The 12,986-nt window shown below is 42.4% G+C and overlaps 2 protein-coding genes across 2 annotated transcripts; both read right to left on the reverse strand.

Moving 5' to 3' along the window:
• Nucleotides 1-576: 576 nt before the first annotated feature.
• Nucleotides 577-3,902, reverse strand: LOC109166485. The gene is made up of 2 exons (XM_019315436.1): nucleotides 3,486-3,902; nucleotides 577-933 (listed from the first exon to the last, which is right to left on the reverse strand). The coding sequence occupies exons 1-2, from the start codon at nucleotides 3,900-3,902 to the stop codon at nucleotides 577-579; spliced, it is 774 nt and encodes a 257-aa protein (XP_019170981.1).
• A 4,805-nt stretch (nucleotides 3,903-8,707) lies between these two features.
• On the reverse strand, nucleotides 8,708-11,287 carry LOC109166487. The gene is made up of 4 exons (XM_019315437.1): nucleotides 10,180-11,287; nucleotides 9,426-9,906; nucleotides 9,278-9,347; nucleotides 8,708-9,058 (listed from the first exon to the last, which is right to left on the reverse strand). Exons 1-4 carry the CDS (start codon nucleotides 11,285-11,287, stop codon nucleotides 8,708-8,710), a joined length of 2,010 nt encoding a protein of 669 aa, XP_019170982.1.
• Between the last annotated feature and the right edge of the window lie 1,699 nt (nucleotides 11,288-12,986).

Here is a 12,986-nt window from a genome sequence, read left to right on the forward strand (position 1 = left end):
GTCGAATCAAGAAGGAAACAAGAATGAGGTTTTATAAGATAGGAAGGATTTCTCGAAAAAGGGGCAAGGGAATTGACGAGGGAAAGAGGAGGAGATCAGCTTCAAGAGACACAAAGGGTTCACGACTTCCGGCGAAGCTTCGGCTTGACGCTGATCACTACGCTTGTCGAACTGAAGGCTCTCTACCTCGGCTCGGACGTGGCTTAACTCTTAGGCCTTGCCAGATTCCTTCATATGCTGATGACACCGCCAACTTGCACAAGATGATTTGGAAAGAAACAAGAACAAGGTTTGGAAGAAAAGGATCACTTGGCAAAAAGGGGTGATTGGATTTGTCTAGGGACAAGAAAAGATTACAGAGGGTCAATGGTGACTCTCGAACAAGACAACACCTGAAGCTAACACGCAAGGAAGGGCACAAAGACAAAGGGAGGTGCAGCAAAAAGGGTACAAGAGCTTACTTCAACGGTTCCCACTTGCATCTGTCTCACGACTGCGGATCTTGCCTTGCCGAGGTCCCGACTTCGTACACAGGTCCTGGATGCTACTTCCACTTAGTCCATTGTTGCTTCCACTTCAAGACTTTCTTCTCGACCTGGGTCCCACACTACCAACTAATTTTGTGTCCGCTGAAGTCCTCTTCTTAGCCCTGCACTCAAAGGACCGGTGACCTTTCTTACCACAAGCAAAGCATTCTATCGGCTTCCCATGACAGTCCACGCCGGGGTGATCACTTCCACACTTCTTGCAAACGGAGCGCCTTCCCTTAGCCTTGATCTTCCCGATTAGCTGGAGAGCCTTACTTCCCTTAGAGCCATCTCTTTGAAAACTTCTTGTTGATTCAGCACTAGCAACCTTCAAACTCTTAACCACATGTGTAACACTTCCATCAAGCTTCCTCTTACGGATCTCCCGGATTCCTTTATGAACTTGCTGAACTCAGTAGGGGTCAGCTGCACAAAGATAGGTGTAACACCCCGTGTTACGGCCTTCAATCCCGGATTAATTATTTAATTAATCCCGTTAATAATAATTAAATATGATTTAATTCGGTTAGGTTTCCCTTCAATTAATTAATAAAGGCCCACCATGAACCGTGGACCCTTGCCTAAATTAGAGTCTTAAGCCTACTAGGAATAAAGAAAGTAAACCTTTTACTATTCAGATTATGATTAGGATTCTCTTTAATTAATTAATATGGTCCACTATGGACCATGGACCCTTATCCGTAAAACAAGCCCTTAGTCCTATAAGGAATAGAATTAGTAAACCCATACCATTCAGGCCCTAATTAGGAGTCTTAAATATATAAATAGGGATATAGGAGGCACCTAGAACCCCCACCACAATAATCCCTCACCACACAAGAAGTTCCAAGAATTCCCCTAGGAGAAATCAAGAAAGAAGAAAGCTTCAAGAAAGACCCTTCATAGCCAAGGAATTAATTAAGGCTAAAAGGTAACCCATGTCTCAACAAAACCTATTTTCATAGCTATGATTCCCCTCTTAGGATTTCCCCCATATTCTTGTGTGTTGATGATTCGTTATAATGATCTTGATAATTGGTGTTATGATTCCATAGGTGATCTTGACGATAAGAGGTTCTTGATGATTATATGGTGTTCTTGATGTTCTTGATGATTATATGATGTTCTTGATGTTTATATGATATTCCTACCGAATCTTGATATTATAAGATGAATTGTGATCTTGTTGATTTAAAAATAATTAGAACCCTAAGTTAAATCGTGGAATTCGTATGGTATTATTCTTGGTAGATTGGGTGGGAATTTGTATGTTTGGGTGTTGATTATGTTTAGAAAAGCATGATAGGTTATGTGCCATATGTTTCTTGATTTTGATCCGTTAATTGTCTACGTGTGTTATCAATTGCGTTTGAAAGTGTCTAAGCATGGTTCCGGGTTCCACGGTGGTTCCCGGGGCGTTTATTTGTGAAGAAGAGTCAGTGGGGGGTAGGTGGGGGTAGGGGACCCGCCACCTACCCACGGTCTAGTTGGGCAACGCCGACAGCGGGCAGCCGGCGGGCGGACAGCTGCCCGGAGTCTCACCACCGGCAGGCAGCCGGCGGGTGAACCCTCACCCACCGGCTACCCGCTGGAAAATACCCCAGCTTGGGATTTTGGCTTCCCCGTTTGATGTTCCCCCGACCGCCGTGGCGTCCCAACGGACTCCGTCTATCGTGCCCATGTCTAGTTTGATATTTCGGGTACCATTCGTAGGTTGTACGAGTCTTATATATTGCATGCTAGTTGAATTGGTATCCCGTTGACCTAGGTAAAAGAAGTATGAACCCCTTAGGAGTATTCTTAGTATGTGAAGGATCACGCATAGGTTTTGTTATATGTTTCCTCCCCCTTCCCAATGTATTAATGTGGGTTGCATGTGCTTGCTATGTGTTATGTGTGCATGATACCCCAGTTGGATGGGTTGAGAACCATACTACCTGTTAACTAGGCCGGTTGCGATCGGTCAGGTATATAAATATTATATAGGGCTGTGGTCCACCGTTTGGTTGCGATCAAATGGATTATACGGGCAGTCGGATGGGTTGAGAACCATACTGACTGTTAACCAGGCCGGTTGCGATCGTTAGGTATCTAAATATTATATAGGGCTGCGGTCCACCATTCTACATGAGCTGCGATTCATTTCCTGGCTGCGGTCAGATGACATACTCTTGGGCTGCGGTCCACTGTTTGGTTGCGATCAAACTATGATAAGCTGCGGTTCATCGGTCGGTTGCGATCGACCCCTCCGTATTGTGAGACGGGGCAGGGTGCTGCGGGGCCGTGTCAGAGCTATATGCGCTGACCCTCATGTATGGGCATGCGATTGGTCCTGTGGCGCCAACAAAGTGTGCTTATGTAATGAGATAGGGATGAGTTGTGATTTTGAGTATCTTGGGGATGGGATGACGGGATTTACATTAGGGATTGTTTATGTTGGGTTATGATTATTGATTATGCTCAGCCTTATCTACCTTGCCTGTTGTGAACTATACATGCTTGCTATAACTGCTGTTTGTGCTTAGCTCTATGTGTCGAGTCTATCCCTGTCTTAAAAGCTATAGTTCGTAGGGTATATCTTCATGTTCAAAATGGTTTTGGTATATCTATATATATCTCTATATGTATTATATTTCAACGCGTTGGAGTGGGTTACCAGCATCTCTCGCTGAACAGATATATTTGGCTTTCAGGCACGGACGAGTAGATCACTAGAGCGCGCTAGAGGTCGAGGCGTAGATTAGATAGTTTTTCCCTTTCGGCCTGTGTGCCATGATTTGTATTGATACTGACTGAGACTGTTAGAACTTAGCCTGTGCACCTGAGTTCTCTAGCTCAGGTGTGGCATAACACCCCGTGTTCTTAAAAACGTATTTTGGGATTTATAACTATTTACCTTTATTGTATTGTCTTTAAAAGTTTTAAAAATCCCGGGGTGTTACAATAGGCCTCCTTAACATGAGCAGGACAGAACCGCTCACGTAACTTAAACTTCAGGTTTTCCCAACTGGACTTCGGATCTTGTCTACAAGTTGGCCTTTCAAGCATCCACCATGAGTCCGCTTCTGGCCGAAGGTAGGACGTAGCTAACTCCACTTGGCGATCCTCCGGGCAAACCACAGCTTCGAAGATCTTGTCAAACATCCGGATCCACTCGTCCAACACAGCAGGATCTTCTTCACCGGCGAAGATCGGGGAACGGAGGCTTGCGACTTGGCATACTATGTCACGATTCCCATTTTGAAGAGGGTGATTGATGTTGAGGAGGGCGTTGCTCAGCGTCTGGGTGATCCGCGTTAGTTGATGAAGGCTTTGAGCTAACTGTTCATTGGTGGCTGCTTTTGAAGATCCTGCACGACGTCTCGATGGTGCCATCCCTGACTTCTACAGCAACAGCACGATAACGGGAAAGACTTAGGGCCCGCACCCTTACCTGGTACCTCAACCAGAGAGAACCAAAGCTAACAGGAAAACAAAGCACAGACAACACAACAGAGAAATGATAAAAAGACTCACTACCTCGCCGCGCGTCCTAAAAGTCCTAAGTCCTTAAAAATTAGATTCTTATGGTCACCTTAAGGTCTCAAACCACACTTAGCCACTTAGGAGTCTAGACTCTATCATCCTAGGCTCAAACCTAGGCTCTGATACCAACTGTAACACCCCCGATTTCCATACCAAATTAAACCTTAAACATGCAGATAATTCTAACCCTAAAAGCATACACCGTGGAAGACTTAAGCAAGAAATAGATGGAAAACGTAGAGTGTTTTGCCACGCTCACAAAACGGTGAATGCACAGGCATAAACATCTGCAACATAATCTATCAATCCCAAAAGAAAAGTCAACAACATAAAGTCTAGAGTCTAATCAAAGGCACGCAGGCCCAAACCATCCCAAGGGAAAGGGGTCTACACTAACTGCCTCTAGACCGCGCTCTCATCTACTCAACACCTGAAATAACACAAATATATATGGGGCGACGCCCGGTCAGCAAATGATGCTGGTAAGCCAACAATAGATGTGAAATATCATATGTAGATAGTTTATACGTATACAAAATCATTTGCAAAACCGGATATAGTATATATCAATTTCAAAGCCAAGATATAAGTCAGACACAAGACTCTCTGCACTCATAATAAAGATAAGGGAACACATCCCAAGACCACAAGAAGTAATAACGACTCACGAGAACGGCTCAAGGCATAATCTATCATCACACAGTAGATTAACACCCGACAAGCATAACACAAGAGAATAAGGACACAACCATTGGCAACACATTGCCTTTGTTACAACACACGTCACAAATAGAGAAATATACAACAACGGCTACACAAGCCATCGTGACATCACCCATCACGAATTGAGATGCCTTCCTTAGGCCAGGTTCCAACCTTATGGCTACCCCCAACCTTATAGCTTGTTGCAACCTTTACCTCCAGGACCCCTGTACTTCTGAGTCCAATCTTTTCCCTCCTGGAACCGTCGTCCCCCACTAACAACCACCAACAAGACCACCGATTCATAGTACACAAGGTACCGATCACACACACGGCAACACATGCCACCCAAGAAATACGTGAACCCATCACTCAGGTCACAAACTCCATAATCGCGCCATGGCCACCACGAGGACCACTGCCGTACCTCGGTGACTAATGTCCCATACCATTAATCGTGCAATCCAGGTACAGCCACACACACCACAACACAACAGGAATCAATCAACGGATCACGACAAAGATATGAAACCATACTCAATCAAGGAATGGATCACAGTCCAACAACAACTATGATTAACACAAGTTGTAACACCCCGTGTTACGGCCCCTAAACCGATTAATTATTTAAACCTTTACCCAAGAAAAGAATTAAATTTCATTAATTAATTAGGAAGAGTCCACCATAAGCCCATGGGCCGTTATCCCTAAATCCAACCTTTAGTCCTATAGAAAATGGATTAGCTAAGTCCATACCATTTAGATCCTAAATAGGACTCTTAGATATATAAATAGGGACATAAGAGGCACATAGAACTCACACCACAAATAATCTCTCACCACACAAGAAGTTCCAAGAATTCCCTTAGGAGAAATCAAGAAAGGAGAAATCTTAAAGAAAAACCCTTCATAGCCAAGGAAATTAATTAAGGCTAAGAGGTAACCCATGTCTCAACAAAACCTATTTTCTTCGCTATAATCTCCTTCTTTAGCCCCCCTCTATATTCTTGTGTCTTGATAAATTCTTCTATGTTAATTGTGTTATGTTCTTGATGATTGATAAGATGATCTATGTGCATTCTTGATAATCTTGATGATCTTTATGTTGAAAAGAAGTTCTTGATATTGATGTGATAATCCTTGACAAATCTTGATATTTATTGATGTTAAAGATAAAATATGATTTTGTTGATTTGGTTGGGATTAGAGCCCTAGGATGGATTGGGAATTTGTATTGTAATTTTCTTAATATATATTGGGTGGGAATTCGCATGTTTGGGTGTTGTTTATGTTTAGAAGTCGTGATAGGATGAGTTATACATGATTCTTGTTTTTGATCCATTAATGACTACGTGGTGTCGTTAATTGCGTTTAAAAGTGTCTAAGCATGGTTTCGGGTTCCACAAAGGATCCAGGGACGAATTTGTGATGAAAGAGTCAGTGGGGGGTAGGTGGGGGTAGGAGTACCCGCCACCTACCCACTGCCCAAAGATCACCGCCTGGCAGCGGGCAGGCGTCCGCCCGTCGACAACCCGCAGCCGGGCAGTGATCTCCGACGGGCAGCCGGCGGGTGACCCCCACCCACCGGCTACCCGCTGGTCCGTACCCCACCCCGGGTCTTTAGCTTCCCCGTTTGATGTTCCCCGCTTCCCCATGGTGTCCCAACGGACCTCGTTTGTCGTGCTTGAGTCTAGTTTGATATTTCGGGTACCATTCGTAGGATAAATGAGTCTTAGGAATTAATGCAAGTGGAATTGGTAACCCGTCGACCTAGGTGGAAGTTGTATGAACCCTTAGGACTATTCTTAGTATGTGAATGACCACACGTAAGTTTATTTATATATCTTTCCCCTCCCAATATGCTATTACGTGCTCCTATGTGTTATGTGTTGCATGATCCCCCATTTTGGTTACAGACCAATTGGGTGATTCCCGGACTAAGGTTCGGAAGTCGGCTGAAGGCCGAATGGATTGTTCCCGGACTGTTGACTTTGGTAAAGACTTCAGATTACGAAAAATTTCTACTGATTGCATTTGGCTTAAGGTTGCAGTGAGCTCTAAGATCTAACCAGCTTTAGGTGGTTAACGGGAAAGAATCATACAGATCAAGAAGGCAAGTTAGAAACTTGTGCTATGGATTTACGAAGGCCGTGGATTGTGCTCTAATGATGGATCAAGTTTCCCTTTTCAGTGGTGGTTATTGTCAAGCATTCAAAGGACTCCTTACAGGGTTTTGTGAGATTTAGAGTGCAAACGGTCACGATGCTAAGGAAGGTATAAGGAATACGTGGGTTCTTACACCTCGATGATCTTCAGGTGCAATAAAGAAGGAAGTTTGGTTTGTATATCACCGAAGTCTTGGGATGGCAAGAACAGACAACCGGGTGCGCTTAAAGAAAGAGGAAAGAGGTGGTCAGTGTTTCGATCGATCTTGAGTTAGCTAGAAAGGACAACAAGCCGAATCTCTAAGAAGATCAAGGAAGTTTGCCAAGGGTTTCGTTCGGACGCAATGATGAAGACCGATAAGGGAAACAAGTCAACTCACAGTTGCCTGCTCCGTGTGAGTTTTGCTCGGTTGTAACAAAGATGTGGAAGAAACCAGTGTTTGAAGAAGGGTTTAGGGGTGAAGATGTTTGTGATCTCAGCTTATGAAGAGGGTCTGATAAAGATCTTAGCATTAGAACGTGTCAGAATCTAGGTAGGGAACCTGTAGTTCGTCAGTGGTGCAGCGATCGAAGCGTCAAGTCATCGAAGTTGCCTGAAGTCGAGAATCCTTAACCCTCTTTAAGCCATCTTTCTCTTCTCTTCTTGTCAAACCAAACGTCTCTTTCCGAGAAATTCTTCCTATCCCTTCGAGCCTCATTCTTGTTTCCTTCTTAATTTGATTTTGTACAAGGTGACAACCTCGTTTTCCTAAGTTGTAACCTTGAAAATCTTGATTTCCCTATTAATCAACGCTATCCTTGAACCTAAACCTAGTACCCTTTCGTTAGGAAATCCTTTCAATCCTTTCAAACCTCGTTCTTGATCCCTCACTTCAAACGATTCTGTGCAAGGTAGCAACCTTATTTCCTAAGTTGCAACTTAGATGACTTTATCCTTATCCTAATTAACGTTGTCCTCAAGATTGAAACCTAAAACTTTCATTTTCCTTTCGAACCATCATGCCCTGAGTTTAAAACTTTAACCCTTCATCCTTTCTAACCTTCCGAACCAAATCTTTTTCAAAACCTAGTGTATATATATAGTATATATATTTGCCTGTAAAACATTTTCTCTATATATTACCATATTTTTGTGACACTCTTATCCCCAAAATGATTTTCGAGCTTCGGGGACGAAGCTTCTTTTAAGGGGGTGAGGATGTAACACCCCGTATTTTTCTAAAAATAAATTATAGTCCCGATAGTAAATATTTTCCTAAAAATATTTATATAGTTATTTTAATTTAAAATGGGTTCGAGTCTATTTAGTATTGTGAACCAATATTTTTGTACCCAAACTTTCCGAGCCCAAAATGGTTTTAATTCCTAAAAACCAGTAATTGTTCTTGAGCCCAAATATATGTGTAACCTATGAGTGAGTAATCTTGGACCCATCATCTACACCAAGCCCTTATAATATATATATAAGTATGTGTTATATTGTGAGTTCATTGCTAAGCCCAAGTATAATTATTTTATATGGAGTCTTGAACCAAGATGAACCCCAAAGACTTAATTTAATTCTAGCCCAACCCAACCTTCCTAAAATAACCAACCCACTTTGGTAAGTAGCAACCCAATTCATCTATGATGTATGTATGTGTATGTGATGAAACTGCAACTTCTTCTTCTTCGTCTCTTCACCTTCAGCCAACAACACCCTCAAATCCTTCGTCTTTTCACCTCACCTACCAAACACACCATTTCGTTTCTCCCTTTCCTTCGCGACCGCCGGCGACCAACCGGAGTCTATCCAACGGCGGTGGGCAGAGCATCGGACAGAGCATCCCCACCTTCAGCCTTCCTCTCGCTCGTTCTCCCTCGGTAGCATCTTGGATTAATCAAGGAAGCGATGGCATTTGATGAACCGGCAGTCCAAGCATGCGGCGGTGACAGCCCGGGAAGAGCTCCTGCGAAGAAGCAGTGGTAGTAGCGTCTCTGGCGACCCCTTTGTGTTCTAGCAAGAGTAGAGTGGCGGTGGAAGCTCCGGCCAGTTGTAGCTTTGGCGGGTTCGACGGACGGCGTACGAAGCTTCTCGTCGGCGAAGGCGGAGCTTCGGACCACGGCGGCGACGACCTTCCCTCCCTCCAGCGTCTCTCTCTGGCGTGGCAGCAAGCAAAGGAGGAGTGACGGGTGGTGGAACCTACCGTGGTTCCACCCGCGGCTTTAGTAGCACGAAGAAGAAGACAGTGTCGATGGTGAGCTTTAGTTTTGTTGTTGTTGCTGCTTAGTTTAAGGGGGTTATTATTGTTTTTTTTGAAAGCCAAATATTTTGGTATATTAATGAACGAACATAGTAATAGAGTCAGGTGGGATTACATCCCAGTACATAGGATGTTCCTGATCGAAAGCTAACGAAGCTAGTGTATGAGAATGCATATTAGCAGTTCTGGAAATATAATGTAAAGAACAGTAATTAAATAATGACATAATTGTCCTACACTGGTCCGCAATGACCCCAACATACGATCGTGTTCCGGTACTTCTTGATGTTATCATGTTATGCAACTCCATGCAATCAGTGATTAGATCAACCCTCTGTATATCGCGCCCTTTAAGCCACGATAGGGCTTCCTTGCATGCTAGGGCTTCTGCCATAATGGGTGAAAAGGCACCATGTAGTGTCCCCGCCGAGGCTGCCATAAAAACATCCTCGTGATTGAGTAACACAACTCCGTACGTTGCTTCTCCCGTGTGTTGTCTGTAGCCTGCATCGAAATAGCACTTGAGCCCATACGGTTCGGTTTCCGGCCTCACCGTAGCATTCGGCTGTGTCGTCCCACGTCTCAGCCTGGTGAAGGCCTCCTCGGTCAGCACCGCCTTCTTCACTGTAGCCGTAGGCCGTGGCAAGGCTCTCTCCCATAACGCCGAATTCCTTGCTAGCCATAAGTAGTAGAGGATCCCAACTGCCTGGTGTACTTGCCCCTCTAACAACGAGTCCATCATGCCTATGAACCATGATTGGAAAAAATTAGTTTGAATATTCGTAACAGGTAATCCCGAAATATTCCAAACCAGTTTAGAATAATCACATAAAATCAGCGCATGCATAATATTTTCTTGTGTATTGCCACACATGGGACATATAGGATCCACCTCCACTCGTTTAACAATTAAATTATCAGTGGTGGGTAGTATGCCAGACACAGCTCTCCATAAAAAGGTTTTCCATTTAGGTGGCACTCTTAATTTCTATAATGTAACCCATTTATCAAAAGCACCTGGGTCATCAGAATAGTCCCCCATAATACGCCTATAGGCATTCTTAACCGTGTATATTCCTCGTGTGTCCCCCTTCCAATACCAAGTGTCATCATAATCTGGGCTTATTGGTATTCTTGAGATTCGGCTCACATCCTCAGGAATAAATAAATCATTGAGAATATGTGGATCCCAGGTACCCGTATCGTGATCTACAAGGCCACTCACTAGTGCTTGTCTTAACTCTTCAGGCATGTGTGTTTGAACCAACGGACTAAGATCATCAGACAACCAAGGATGTCCCCATATCAATGTATCCCTACCGTTTCCAATCCTTCTGCGCACCCCGACACAGACTAGATCATGGGTGGCCATAATACTCCGCCAGCAGTGGCTCGGACTATTTCCTATAGTAGCATCAATAAAAGTAGTCGTTGGATAATATCGAGCCTTATAGATCATTGCTACTAAAGTGGTAGGTTCTGTAAGAAATCTCCATGCCTGTTTCCCCAGCATGGCCAAATTAAACGCACGAAGGTCCTTAAAACCTAATCCTCCATATTTCTTAGGGATGCATAATTTATCCCAAGCCTTCCAATGTATTCCACGATCTGCTCCTGTCCCCCACCAATATTTATTCATAGTACGTTGTATAGACAAACACACTGATTCAGGCAACAAAAAAACACTCATAGAAAATGTAGGCATAGACTGAGCCACACTTTTTAAGAGTACTTCCTTCCCAGCCTGTGAGAGTAACTTTTTGTTCCATGATCCAATTCGCTGCCTGATTTTATCCTCAATATATGCAAATACAGCCCTTTTATTTCTTCCTATAAAGGAAGGGAGCCCCAAATATTTCCCAAAATTGGATGCCAGTTCCACCCCCAAACACCACGCCACCTGCTGCTTCTGCGCCATCTGGGTATTTCTACTAAAGCAAATATTTGATTTATTATAGTTCACCATTTGGCCAGACAATTTCTCATATCTAACCAGGCACTGCTTAATAACAGCTGCGTCCTGGATATTTGCTTTGAAAAATAACAGACTGTCATCTGCAAAAAATAAGTGTGAGACCGGTGGTGCCCCTCTAGCCACCCTACATCCATGTATAGCCCCATCCATATGTGCTCTCTGTAATAACATTGAAAGTCCCTCCGCACAAATAATAAATAAATAAGGAGAAAGAGGATCTCCCTATCTCAGCCCACGAGTCGGGGTCACACTTCCACCCACCTCCCCATTTATCATAATCGAATATCTTACTGTGGTAACACACAGCATAATAAGGCAGATCCAGTGGTCATCAAAGCCCATAACAGTCATCATCTTCTTCAGGAAAGGCCATTCCATTCTGTCATAAGCTTTTGACATGTCCAGTTTTAACGCACTCCACCCCGCACTACCACACTGTTTCCTATGCAAATAGTGTCCCACTTCCGCAGCTACCAATATATTATCTGTAATCAAACGGCCCGGAATGAAAGCACTCTAGGATTCTGAGATTATTCCTCCCATCAGTGGCTTCATTCTATTCGCAATCATCTTCGCCATAATCCTGTAAACAACATTGCTTAACGCAATTGGCCTCATATCTGCTACTGTCTCAGGTAGTGTTTTCTTAGGGATTAGCACTATATTTGTATCATTCAATCCCTCCGGGAGGACACATGAATTCAACGCACCTGTTATAAAACGAGTTACATCCTCCCCAACTGTGACACCCGGTAATTTTAGGCAATAATATAATTTTGAGGAAATTATTTAGTTCACCCTTAAAATATTTTTGTATGTTGCCAAAAGAATTTTCGAAAATTATTCCTAGAAAAATTAAATTGTTATAGTTATCTATTATGCCTAAAGAAAGCCATATATTCTGTTTCGTATATATATATATATATATATATATATATATATATATATATATATATATATATAATTTGCTAAGAAATAAACCAAGCGATGAAATGGTGTGGTGGTTTGAGACTTGTATGCTAATCTTGAGATGTTGAGTTCGATTCTTCCCAATTGCGAATTGGTTATCTTGTTTTGATTTTAGCAGAGAAATGATTGGATGAAAAAAAAAAAAAAAGTGATTAGCCGTTATTATAATGATTGGAGTGATTAGTAGACAAATCAGTATATTGTTAATTGATTAGCAGTAGATTAGGGACAAATTGGATGGATTAGCAGTAGTTATATATTCTTATTGATGATTAGAAGATTTATATTATTTATTATTATAAGAAGGGGGTAGGGAGATGAATCATAGGAAGGAAAAGAAAAAAGAATGAAAAAGAAAGAAAGCAGACGAAAAGAAAGAAAGAAAGAAAGAAGAAAGAGAGAGAGAAATGGGAAGAAAATTGGTTATCTTGTTTTGATTTTAGCAGAGAAATGATTGGATGAAAAAAAAAAAAAGTGATTAGCCGTTATTATAATGATTGGAGTGATTAGTAGACAAATCAGTATATTGTTAATTGATTAGCAGTAGATTAGGGACAAATTGGATGGATTAGCAGTAGTTATATATTCTTATTCCTGATTGATGATTAGAAGATTTATATTATTTATTATTATAAGAAGGGGGTAGGGAGATGAATCATAGGAAGGAAAAGAAAAAAGAATGAAAAAGAAAGAAAGCAGACGAAAAGAAAGAAAGAAAGAAAGAAGAAAGAGAGAGAGAAATGGGAAGAAAATAAAGACGAACAAAATAGAGAAAGAAGGATAGGAGATGAAGGTTGTGCAGTTTATAGATTTGCTAGGATCATCATTTTGGTAAGATTTCATGTTCATCAAAATTACTTTTCCCGTAAATATTATATGT

Source organism: Ipomoea nil, unplaced genomic scaffold (assembly GCF_001879475.1).
Source record: "Ipomoea nil cultivar Tokyo-kokei standard unplaced genomic scaffold, Asagao_1.1 scaffold3100, whole genome shotgun sequence".
Lineage (NCBI taxonomy): Eukaryota > Viridiplantae > Streptophyta > Magnoliopsida > Solanales > Convolvulaceae > Ipomoea > Ipomoea nil.